Here is a 12,769-nt window from a genome sequence, read left to right on the forward strand (position 1 = left end):
TGCAATCCAAAGATTTTAGAATCTTGTTTTCATTTTCACCTATCTCCATGTACTTTTTTATTTCCTCTTTGATTTCTTGGTTGATCTATTCATTGTTTAGTAGCATATTATTTAACCTTCTTGTATCTATAGTCTAAATAGATTTTTTCTTTTGTTTGATGTCTAATTTCATAGCATTTTGGTCAGAAAAGACTCATGATATGATGTTAATCTTTTTAAATTTGTTGAGACTTGTTTTGTGGCCTAATATGTGATCTATTCAAGTGCACAGGGAACGGTCTCCAGAAAAAAAAATGTTTATTCTGCTCTTTCAGGATGGAATATTCTGAATATATCTGTTAGATCCATCTGGTTGAGTATGTCATTCAAAGCCACTGTTCCCTTGTTAGTTTTCCTTTTGGATGATCTATCCATTGATGTAAGTGGGGTGTTACAGTCCCCTATTATTGTATTACTATTATTAGGTGCTTTATGTTTGTTGTTAGCTACTTTATACATTTTGTTTCTTTCATGTTGGGTGCATAAATATTTACAATTGTTATAACTTCTTACTGGATTGCTCCTTTTATGATTATATAGTGTACTTTGTCTCATTACAGTCTGTTTTAAAGTCTATTTTGTATGATGTAAGTATTGCTACTCCCATTTTATTTCACTTCCATTTGCATGATAAATGCTTTTCCATTCCTTCACTTTGAATTTGTGTGTTTCTTTTTTGTTTTAAATGTTTATTTTTGAGACAGAGCATGCGCACAAATGGGGAGAGGCAGAGAGAGGATCTGAAGCGGGCTTGTGGTGCCAGCAGAGAGCCCAATGCCGGGGCTTCAACTCATGAACTGTTGAAGTGTGAGATCATGACTTGAGCCAAAGTTGGCTGCTCAACTGACTGAGCCGCATAGGTGCCCCTGAATTTGCATGCTTCTTCAGGTCTGAAATGAGTTTCCTGTAGGCAGTGTATAGATGGATCTTGTTTTTTGTTTTGTTTTTCTATTCCATCAACCTGTGTCTTTTGAATTGAGTGTTTAGTCCACTTACATTCAAACTAATTATTGACAGGTATGTACTTACTCCCATTTTGTTACTTGGTTTACGGTTGTTGCGGTAGTTCTCTGTTCCTTTCTTCTCTTGCTCTCTTCTCTTACAGTTTGCATTCTGAAAGAGGGAACCTACAGCTGCCCCAAACCAAGGCAGGAAGAGCTGGAGGGGGTGGAGTAGTCGAAGCATGAGGATGGAGGTGTGTGGGTACACTGTTAGCAAGCTAGGTAGTAAGTGTTGGCCCTGGTTTCTATAGGCTGCATGTCTAAGCTGGGGGTGGGGGAATGAAATGGCTTCTGCCAGCACTTTTCTTTCCTGAGAAATCTCCCAAGGATCCCTCCCCTTCCAGCACATGCCCTAAGATAAGTAAACAAATTTCCCTCTTTTATACCCCAGCCATTTTTCAAACTGCTCTTTCTGTGCTGTATCTCTTCAGAGCACTTTGTTGTGCTCTTTAAAGGCATGGACTCAGTTTCCTCTTGCCTTCCCTGCTCTCCCAGAGCAGAGCCTGCTGAGTTTGAAAGTTCCGGGTGTTAAGCCTCACTTATTGTAGGAACACATGAAATTTGACCCCTCTGGTTTTCAAAGCCAAATGTTATGGGAATTCATCTTCTGGGTGAGGTTTCCCCATGCCTGTTGTGAGGGTCTCTTTCTTTCCTCCCTCCATGCCTGAGGTGTCCCTCCCTCCTGTGGTGACAGTCCCTGCAAGTCCATTTAGATCCCAACCATATCCCTGCTCTTCCTACCCTCTTTGATATGGCCTCTTCTCCACATTTCGCTGTGGAGAGTCTTTTCTGCCAGCCTCAGGTCTTTTCCTGGGTAATTTACACTGATATGGGTGTTATCTAGTTGCATCCGTAGGAGGAGGTGATCTTAGGCTCCTTCTACTCTGCCATTTCCCCCCAAAGTCCGTTTCTTTTCTTTTTTAAGAACCTGATATTGGGTAGACCATTACCAGGCCTCAGTTCCTTAAAAAGGAACAAATGGTTGAGAATCGCGGTGGCTGGAAGGGCTCCATGGAAAAGTTAGGCTACACTGGGTTTTATAGGAAGGTCCCAGGGATATGAGGAAGAGGATTACAAACTGAGTACAGAAGCCATCAGAAGCAGGAAGGTGGGCATGATATGTGGAGTTGGGTATACCATGGAGGCCCTTAGAGTAGAACTTGCATACTGAGAAATCATGTAGGTAAGTGTGGAAAGATGTGGGTATAAAGGATTTTGGACGACAGAGTGGAAAGCTGACTGACTTCTTTAAGCTCTGGGAAATCGGCAATTCATTTAAACAGTGTTCTTCCAAGTTCCAGTGTTGTTTCAGTTTGATTTGACCTTCAGAATTGTAGGCAATTAATAATTCAGAATGAATATCATGTGACTGCTGCCTTGTTTATGTGGAGATTTTTCTCTCTTATACTGCTAAGTAAATTCATCAAAGACTGACTTTATTTGCTAGTAGTGATTATATAAAATGTGGGTTTTTTTCTTAAGAAAATATTTTAATCAAATGAAATTTTGTGCTTCATCTCATTTTTCATCCTGGTCCATTTCTGACCCTGGCTCTAGTTCTGAATGGCTTTTTTAAAAAGTCTTTGCTTCCATTAACAGTCATCATCTTCTTCCTCTCCTATGTTTCCCTTTCTATCCTACCTGTGGACTCTTATGCTTTTGCTTGTCCTTATCTTATCCTTTCAAGCTCTTCCTTCAAGAGAAGAGGGTATCCTGAAGCCAGGAATTGGAAGAGTGCTCTGTAGACTGATGGTCTATGAATAGGGGGTGGAGAGAACCAAAATAATGCACACCTGTGCCTTTGGCACCTGAAGAAAAGGCTGGGCTCATGAAGGTTGTGTCTACGACATGCCAACATAACTTCTCCGTGGAGCCAATTCAATCAAAGGCAGGCAATTCAGTCCATGTGCTTCTTTGGCATCGTGTGGACAAAACAAACTAGTTGACTGATAGTGCTGATCAATTTTCAGCTAGTATTTTTGGTGTTTCGTAGAGCAGAGATCTCTAAAGAGGGGAGCAGGAATAGACAAGGGGTGTGTATAATGATCCCCTGGATACAAAAACAAAAAATTAGTACTCCTGAACTAAAAAACAAGAGTTGGAGCTTTACTAACATTTGGTTTTATGGACTGTTAGTACTAATTGTAATAATTTTTATTATATATAATTTTTAAATGTGTAAATATGGGGGTCAGTTCTCCAATATTTTTTACTGGTAGGATGCACAATTAAAATAGATCATTCTAGATCATTGATTCTAAATCTATGGGCAACAGTTATTGTAAGAGGCCTATTAATTTATGTAGATGGGCAAATTTCTCATTAAGCAGACAGTAAAAAAAACAATGATCTGCTTAGGATTTCTAATAATTAAATAAGTTTCTGTTGTGTTCAAAAATTTACTGTAAAAGTGGATTTCTTATGCCTAAAAATGTTGTGAATCCATTGAAAAGGAGACATAGCTACACATGGGACACAAAAGAGCATAGGGTAGAGTTAAGTGCCAGTAAAATATTAGGTTGGTTGGTCAAAGTAACAAAACCTATTGAAAAAATTTTAGTCATACCTTGGAGTATTATAGGGTCTGTTCTAGATCACTACAATAAAGTGAATACTACACCAAGGCATGGTAAATGAATTTTTTAGTTTTTCAGTGCATATAAAGGTTATATTTATACTATACTGTAGTCCATTAAATTTGTAATAATGTTGCCTAAAAAGTTTACATGCCTTAATTAAAAAATATATTCTAAAGAAGACTAATCCACTGAGCTTTCAAAAAGTCTTTGTGTGTGTGTGTGTGTGTGTGTGTGTGTGTGTGTGTGTGTGTAGACGGTCTTGCCTCAGTGTTGATGGTTGCTGGAGGGGGGGATGGCTGTGGCAATTTCTTAAAATAAGACAACAGTGAAAGTTGTTGCATAAATCTGCTTTTCATGAACAATTTCTCTGTAGCATGTGATACTATTTGATGCATTTTCAAAACTGGAGTCAATCCTCTCCAGCCCTGTTGCTGCTTTATCAACTAAGCTTCTGTAATATTCTAAGTCCTTTGTTGTCATTTCAACAGTTTTCACAGAATCTCCACCAGGAATACAGTCTATTTCAAGAAACCATGTTTTGTTCTCATTCATAAAATGATGAGCACCTCCTCATCCATTAAGGTTTTATCATGAGATAGCAACAATGCAGTCACTTTTTCATGTTCCACTTCAAATTCAAGTTTTCTTGCTATTTCCTCTACATCTGTAGCTACTTTCTCCACTGAAGTCTTCAGCCCGTCAAAGTCATCCATGAGGGTTAGAATCAACTTCTTCCAAATTCCTGTGAATATTGATATTTTGGCCCCTTTCCATGAATCCTAAGTGTTCTTAATGACATCTAGGATGGTGAATACTTTCCAGAAGGTTTTCAGTTGACTTTGCTCATATACATCAGTGATACCAGTGTTTGTGGCAGCTATCGTCTTAAAGAATAAGACTTATTAAAGAATAAGCCTTGACAGTTCAAACGTGTCTTTGATGCCTGGGCTGCAGAATAGATGTTGTGTTAGCAGGCATGAAAACATTAATTTCATTGTACATTTCCATCAGAGCTCTTTGATGATCAGGTGCATTGTCAGCAATATTTTGAAAGGACTTTCTTTTTTAAGCAGTAGGTCTCCACAGAGGGCTTACAATATTCAGTGAACCACATTGTAAACAGATGTACTGTCATCCTGGCTTTGTTGTTCCATTTATAGAGCACAGGCAGAATAAATTTAGCATAATCTTTAAGGGTTCTAGCATTTTTGGAATAGTAAATGAACATTGGCTTCAACTTAAAGTCACTAGCTGCATTATCCCCTGACAAGAGAGAGAGCCTGTTCTTTGGGGTCATTGACTTCTCCTCTCTAGCTATGAAAACCCTAGTTAGCATCTCCTTCCAATAAAAGGCTATTGAATCTACTTTAAAAATCTGTTCACTAATATAGCCACCTTCATTAATTATCTTAGATATTGTGGATAACTTGCTGCTTTACCTTGTTGTTTTTTGTTATGGACATGGCTTCTATCCTTAAACCTCATAAACCATTTTCTGCTAGATCAAACATATCTTCGGCAGCTTCCTTTCCTCTCTGCCTTCATAGAATTGGGAAGAGTTAGGGCCTTAGTCTGGATTAGGTGTTTGCTTAAAAGAATGTTGTGGCTAGTTTGATCTTTTATCCAGACCACTAAAACTTCCTCCACATCAGCAGTAAGGCTACCACTTATTTATCATTTGTGTGTTCACTGGAGAAGCTTTTTAATTTCTTTGAAGAACTTTCTTTTTTCATTCACAACTTGGCTGTTTGGCACAAGAGGCTTAGCTTTGGCCTATTTTGGCTGTTGACATGCTTCCTCACTAAGTGTAATTATTTATAGTTTTGATTCCAAGTAAGAGACCTGTGACTCTTCATTTTACTTGTACACTTAGAAGCCATTTGGGGTTATTAATTGGCCTAATTTTGATAGTGTTGTGTCTCAGGGAACAGAGAGGTTTGAGGAGAGGTAAAGTGATGGGGGAACAGCCAGCCAGTGAAGCAGTCACAACACACATTTATCAATTGTTTGCTGTCTTAAAAAGGCGCAACTTGTGGAGCCCCAAAGCAATTACAGTAGTAACATTAAATATCACAATCACCATAACAAATATAAAAAAATTAGGAAATAATGTATGCATTATCAAAATATGACATAGACACAAATGAGCAAATCCTGTTGGAAAATGGCACTGATAGACTTACTCACCACAGGGTTGCTGCAAAGCTTAATAAAACTAGGCATGCCTTTGCAAGCTTAAGCATCTCTCTTTTTAATAACAGGAAAAAAAACCCTTTTTTTTTTGTCTTCAACCTGTTTGATTCCCTATTTTGAGTGATTATTGGCACATGCTATGGAACTAGCTTCGAGCACAGTATTCCTGTTTATTCATGTCTGTATTAGTGTTGGGCTGCCATAATCAAATATCATAGACTGCATGGCTTGAACAACAGAAAATTTCTCACAGTTCTGAAGACAAGAAATCCAAGGGCAAGTGTCAGAAAGTTTTGGTTGTTGGGAGGCTTCTCTCATTGTCTTGCAAATGGCCAACTTTTTGCTGTGTCCCCACATGCACCCCTATTGTGTGTCTTAATGTCCTCATCTAACAACCCTTCCAGCCCAATTGGATTAGGGTCGCCTTAATGGCCTCATTTTAACTTAGAACCTTTAAAGAGGTAACTATCACCAAATACTCATATTCTGAGGTGCTGGGGATTAGGGCTTCAACCTATTAGTTTTGAGAAAAATAATTCAGTTTGTGACAAGCATTTCCATTATGATCAATCTAGGTGTTTCGGGAAAGTATGTGGGACCTAACAAAACTCAAAAGCAGTATAACTAAGTTGACGCAATCTTGATTTGTCCAGGACAGCCCCATTTTACTATTATCCTGACTTAATTTAAAATTTGACAGTCAAAGTGTCTCATTTGGAAAATAAATTACATGGGTAGATCTTGATATAGAGGTTCAAGAGCCAGGGGGCATGCACTTCAGTCTTGGCTCAAAAGACCCTATTGCTGTACCTAGGTTTCCTCTACTATGGAGACCATCATGGAACCTGCATCACACAGTTATTGTGGGGATTAAATGCATCAGAATGACTGAGTCATTCAGAACACTGACCTGTGTGTAGTAAGAACTGAGGGTAACACTGAGTAAGCTACAGGGAGGAGGATTATATTTGTTAGGTGTGATGGTTAACTTTGTCACTTTAGCTGGGCCATGGTGCCCAGCTCTTTAGTTGTTTCTGTAAGAGTGTTTTTGGGATGAGTTTTACATTTAGATTAGAGGACTTTGAGTAAAGCTGATTGTTCTCCAATAGGTGGGTGGGCTTTGTTCAATCAGCTGAAGGCCTGCTTAGAACAAAAGCCTGACTACCCCCAAGCAATAAGGGATTTGCCTGGAGACTACTGCCTTTGGGCTTAAACTGCAGCTCTTTCCTGAGTCTTCTGCCTTCTGGCCTTTCCACATTAGATTTTCAAAGCACCAAGCCTCCACAATTACATGAGTTAAATCCTTAAAATAAACATTTCTCTATATACACACATCCTATTAGTTCTGTTTCTCTGGAGGACCCTGCCTAGTATGGTATGTATGGAAACGAAAGCTGGTTTATTTCAAGTATAGCTTTTAATTTTTAAATAGTTCCTTTATTTCTGGATTTTTTCTGTCCTGCATTCACTGTACCCTTTGCATGTCTGTATGCATATCAATAAAAAAATAAAGATCTGTGATAAGACTGCTAAGAGAGTATATAGGCATTCTCTGTACCTTAGTCTTTCTTAAAGAAACACTTAAATATTGCATTCCATCCAATACTTTTAAACCATACTAATATTCTACATCTATGAGAATTTTCACATTCATAATTCTAAAGATGAAATTTTTTTTCAGAAAGTGAGTAGTATACCTAATAAATGTTTAGAATAAAAGAATTCTAGGTTTTAGTAAAATGAATGTTGATTTAAAAAAATCCAGTCACCAAGAAAGCAAGCAAATATATTGGCAAGGGTTCTGCAAAGTTAAAAGACTGGCAACTCAACCATAGGAAAAAAAAGTTAAAACAACTTGGAACCGCAAATAAAGGCTTGAGGAACAACTGAGTAGCAGCTATCCAATCTAAAAAGGGTTATTGTGCAGAGGATGGAGACCAGCTGTCCTATAGCTCCACTGAGCCCAGACATGAACAAAAATAGATAAAAACTTTACTATGACAGACCATTTAGATTGAGGTTCCTGGCAGTTAACATGTTTGGAATGGTTACTTAGCATGTTTCAGAATATATTCAAGGGATTCTTTAAAATTGGTCAAGTTCACTTTTTCTGGGTGTGATGCTAAGTGGAAAATTCAGATCCTAGGTTCCCAATGAGGTTAATCAGAATCACCAAGAGGATGGGGTAAGGTTGTAAAAACCATATGCTCCCTTTCTATGAAATGTTAGGAAATGGTTTCTAGGATGTTACAAAAGGGAATGTGTAGTGTTCTACCTTTGGTATGAGGAAAAAAAGGGGGAAATAAGAGAATGTTTCTTTTTTCCAAAAAAGAAACAACAAAAAAACTGATGAAAATAGTTAATCTATAGAGGTACAGTGGTGGATGAGAATTTAATTTGTGTATATTGTTTTTTGTATCAGTTTCCCATTGCTAATATAATAGATTACCACAAATACGGAGGTCATGAGTCCAATATGGATCTCACTGGGCTAAAATCAAGGTATCAGCATGGCTACATTTATTCTGACAGCTATAGGGGATAATCTGTTTCCTTGCTAGTTTCTAGAGGCCACCTGCATTCCTTGGCTCATGGCCCTTTTCTCCATCTTCAAAATCAAGCAGTACAACATCTCTGTCTAAATCTGACCCTTCTGCCTAGCTTACCTACATTTAAGGATTCTTATCCCATGAACCCAAATATAATCACGTTATAGAATAGTCTTGTTATCTTAAGGTCAACTGATCAGCAACTTTAAGTCCATTAGGATATGGTAATCCTTACAGAGTAACTGTGTGTTGGGGGGCATTCTGCCTACCTCACCTTTTAAGAATAATTTTGACTTCTGAAGCATGCAAATGTTTAAATATTCAAAAAAAAAATACTGAGTCCAAAAGGATATCAAAAGCACACTAAAATTGAATACAAATAGAAGGAAATCTACACTGTGGAGGAAAAAAAAGGACAAATTCCAATAAATATACCCTTAACATGAGATGTATTTTAAGGATTAAAATAATTTCAAAGAAACCTTGATTTTACTAAATTGGTAGTTGTTGGAAATCTGAGTGCTCACTCTGGAAGAAAGGAGATAGAAATATAGAATGGGGAAAGTTGAGGGAAAGCCCTAGGGTTTTGTATGTTTTTTCATGTTTATCCTATGAAATGGCTTTGAATGTTGACACCCTCAGAGCAATAAGTACCTATAGTAGCAGGTTTTGGTTTCTAAATAGTATTCCTTGGTAAAACCAAGACTCTTTAATGAGATGTCCAATGTCAGGCTGAACCACTATCAAGTACGAGTAAGCCTACAGCATTCAGTGGTACCAAAAAGGAAGTGCTCAGAGACTGATGGAGATATGTCCATCATTGATCAAGAACCTCCCCACTGCTCTGAGGACATTGGAGCATTAAACCAAAATCTCATAACATATTTTGAAATTAAAAATATTTGATATTAAAAGAATTTAGGATTAGAAGGAGAAGCACTTTAGAGAAAAATGAAAGCTATTAAATATAAAAGGAATAATAAATTAGGAAACTCACTAGTGTAATCATCAATGTAATAACTGACTCAGGGAGGATCATCCATGGATGTTAAAACTATCAGATGATTGAAAAACCAGCTTCTTTCAGAGACAGTGAAATGATTGGATAAAATTTTGATGCAAGATAGTGAAATATTTCAAAATATCATCCCACAGCTTAGTTATTCATGACAAAAGGAAAACAGTTTGTTTATAGTGGAGAAAGCTGGTCAATATCACATTAATCAAATTATCCAACTTCATTCATGTCACAACAATAGGACAAACAGATATTTTGTGCCTTCTGACATGACAGAATGGAAAGAATACACTATCAAGTACATTGTGTTCTTGCCAAGAACATTTAACTTGAATCTATTCAGGAAGGGAAAAGTCGAGCAATTCTAAATGTAGGATATTTTACAAGGCAACAGGCCCAAACAAAAATCATGACAATTATGATGTAATTCTGGACCCTTGATTAAGAACTTAAAAAATAGCTATAAAAGACATTATTGGAACAGTTGGAAAATTTTGATTGTTGTAAGCAATATTGTATCATTAATATATTACATAGAATGTATTATGTTTATGTAGTAAAGAGTCTTAGTTCTGAGGAGATACATGTGGAAAATTAGGAATAAATTCAGAATGTCAGCAACTTTCAAATGGTTCAAAAAATATGTACACAGGTACACATACAAAGAAAAGGGAACAAATGCAACAAAATGTAAATGGTGAATTTGGGTGAATTTTTTTTTTTCTACCACATTTTCAAATTTTCTGCAGGTTTGATTTTCAGAGTAATATTCCTTTATTGGGCTCTTGGGACTTCTTCATAGACTTTGGGCTTATTTTGTTTGTATTCCAAGTTGTGAAGGGTTTTTTTTTCTTCTTTTTAAAAAAAAATGTATTTCTAGTTACCTTTTTAGAATCTCTCACTTGACATCCAGTTCTGTGAGTCTCTGTGCAACATGTTTTCCTGAATGCAGATGCTAGGAAATAGAACTTCAGTGAAAGCAGTCTTGTATGCTAATCTCTATGGAGCTTCAATTTATAGGAAAACATTTGAAAATAAAAAGTGGGCCCATAGTATTTGGTTTGCAGCTAGCACTAAATAGATAATGTGCTGAATGTAAGTATTTTGTAAACTTTTAAATGCTATTAGATATTATCTAATAACAAAAATAGCATCCACAACAAAAGATACAGATTTCTAGACCCTGCTTCTGCTTTGTTGAAGGGTGATCTGTGAAAATAGAACCTGGATCTGCATTTTAGACAGGTTTGCCCCACTCTTCTGCTCACTGAAGCTCATGTCCCTATGGAAACCTAAGCTGTCTTTAAGGGCTCAGCCTTCATTCCTCCAAGACGACTTCCCTCTAGTTACCTCCACTTTAATCCTGGCACATCTCTGCTGATGGGGGTTCTTTGCCCTCTGTCATGATCTTTATACTTGATTCTTTTTCCTGCTTCCTGTCCTCCATTGCTGGCTTTCCCTTGGTTTTCCACCTCCCTCTGTGAGCACTAGTTCCATCTTGCTCCCTGTAGTTTCCAAGATCTAATTTCTGCTGCTCAGCCAGTAGGTGGGAAAAACATTTTTTCACGTCTCTGACTTTTCCACAAAGTCCAGTCCCTCTGAAATAGTGGCAATTATATAGGAGATTCTGAGAATGCAAACCAGATTTATGTTTCCTGGGTGTATGCAAGGTGGTTAGGGAGGAGTGTGTTTAAGGTTGCATGTAGAATCTGGAGTTGGATGGCTCAGCCAAGAAGCCAGCCTCCACCCTGTGGTAGCTATAGCACTTTTGGTAAGCTCTTTAACCAACCTTAATTTTGTTTTCTCATGTGCAAAATGGGGGTAATACCTACCTAAAATGATTCGTGAGGATTAAAGGCTTTCTATCAATACTTCCGTACATTACACCTAGAAAAGTACCATCTAAATGTTTACTATTTTTAATCATCTAAGTAATTTTTTTATGTTCTTTGTGTCTCTCATGGGTTCAGGTTTCCCTAGGACTTCTGCATGCCCATGCTACACATATCTTGTGGCCTCCAGAGCGCTGGCAGAAACTGGAATCTGTTCTTCCTCCAGAGCGTTTACTAGTTCAGAGGGAAGCAGAATGATGGCATGGGTCTCCCTCAGCTGCTGACATTGGGAGGCCAACACCACCAATCACAGGAAAAGTAATGGATGAGCCTTCAAAAGGGCAAAGCTTGTTTCAAATGAGATGATCCATATTATTAAAGAGTTTTAAACAGTATTAAATATCAACTGATTATGTGTTTAATTGTAATACCCTATTGTTTAATGCCAAAAAAATGCAGACCTTTGGGAATATGAAAATCTTATTCCCATGTCTTAATTTGGGAATAAATTTGAGAATCTTTGTTATGTATACTTATCCCATTGATTGCTGAGTTTTAATTTTGGTGCTTGCTGGTGAAAGAATATGAAAATTAATATTGGATGAAAGTAATTGAGTAATGTCACTTATTCTTAAGATGAAACATGTAGTGATGGGAATTATATCATGATTGACAGTATTTACAATACACTGACCACCAGTTAGGAAGAACAGTAAACTGTGATGTAAAAATAAAATACTGATTTGCTCAGGTACTGTTTTGGGTATTTATCATTTAACCTATACCTCCATTAATGAGGAATGTATTATCTTTTTCTTGGAAGCAAGGAATTAAAGTAATGGAGAACTAATTCTATCAATACAAGTAAACCTTTCTTATTGGCCCTTTTAAATCCAAAACTGCTGAGTGATCTCATGCCCCTTCACATTGATGAATAAACCTGTCTAGCAGTATTTAGTCACTATTTGGTAAAATTTTCTGAGTGAAATGGGAAGTGGTTACTCCAGGTCAACCAAGTTTTATTAGTCCCCCAGTGCTTTTCAGACTTTATGATACTGAAATCACCAATTGCAGCGTGGAGTAGTATTAGCATAATAGATCCTGTAAATTGCATAGATAAGGAAGTAAATTCCTATATACAAGTCTATATTTACTCTTGCAAATGTAGATGCAAACTTCCTTGGTCTGGAATGCAAAGAGAAACAGAAAACCATACACATAGTAACAGTGTATGTTACTAATAATACTTCATTAGCATTTTAATAGCTCATTCAGCAAACATCAATGAGTACTTATGTACCAAGGTTGGTAAAAACTTTAATTTTTTTTTTTTTTTTGAGGGAGAGAGAGAACATGCAAGAAGGAGAAGGATAGAGAGAGAGGGAGAAAGAGCATCCCAAGCAGGCTCCACACTGTCAGTGCAGACAGAGCCCAACAAGGGGCTTGCTCTCTCCCACCATGAGATCATGAGCCCAGCAGAAATCAAGAGTCAGAGGTTTAACCGACTGAACAACCCATAAGCCCCCAAATTAATGTTTTTAAAAGTAGATCTGCTTAA

General features: G+C 37.2%; 1 protein-coding gene and 1 long non-coding RNA gene across 9 annotated transcripts in view; one reads left to right on the forward strand and one right to left on the reverse strand.

The window, feature by feature from the left end:
* Nucleotides 1-11,965, forward strand: part of IMMP2L (inner mitochondrial membrane peptidase subunit 2) — an 896,430-nt gene extending 884,465 nt beyond the window's left edge. For all 8 annotated transcript variants that reach the window (XM_058724576.1, XM_058724575.1, XM_058724572.1 and 5 more), the window contains one exon: nucleotides 11,350-11,965. In XM_058724576.1, coding sequence (XP_058580559.1) covers nucleotides 11,350-11,469 — 120 coding nt within the window. In that variant the 3' untranslated portion in view covers nucleotides 11,470-11,965. The remainder of the gene's footprint in view (nucleotides 1-11,349) is intronic.
* The window catches only part of LOC131509131 (uncharacterized), a 212,720-nt gene that overhangs the window by 11,647 nt on the left and 188,304 nt on the right, over nucleotides 1-12,769 (reverse strand). The window lies entirely within an intron of this gene.

The sequence above is a fragment of the Neofelis nebulosa genome, chromosome 4 (assembly GCF_028018385.1).
Source record: "Neofelis nebulosa isolate mNeoNeb1 chromosome 4, mNeoNeb1.pri, whole genome shotgun sequence".
In the NCBI taxonomy this organism is placed as follows: domain Eukaryota; kingdom Metazoa; phylum Chordata; class Mammalia; order Carnivora; family Felidae; genus Neofelis; species Neofelis nebulosa.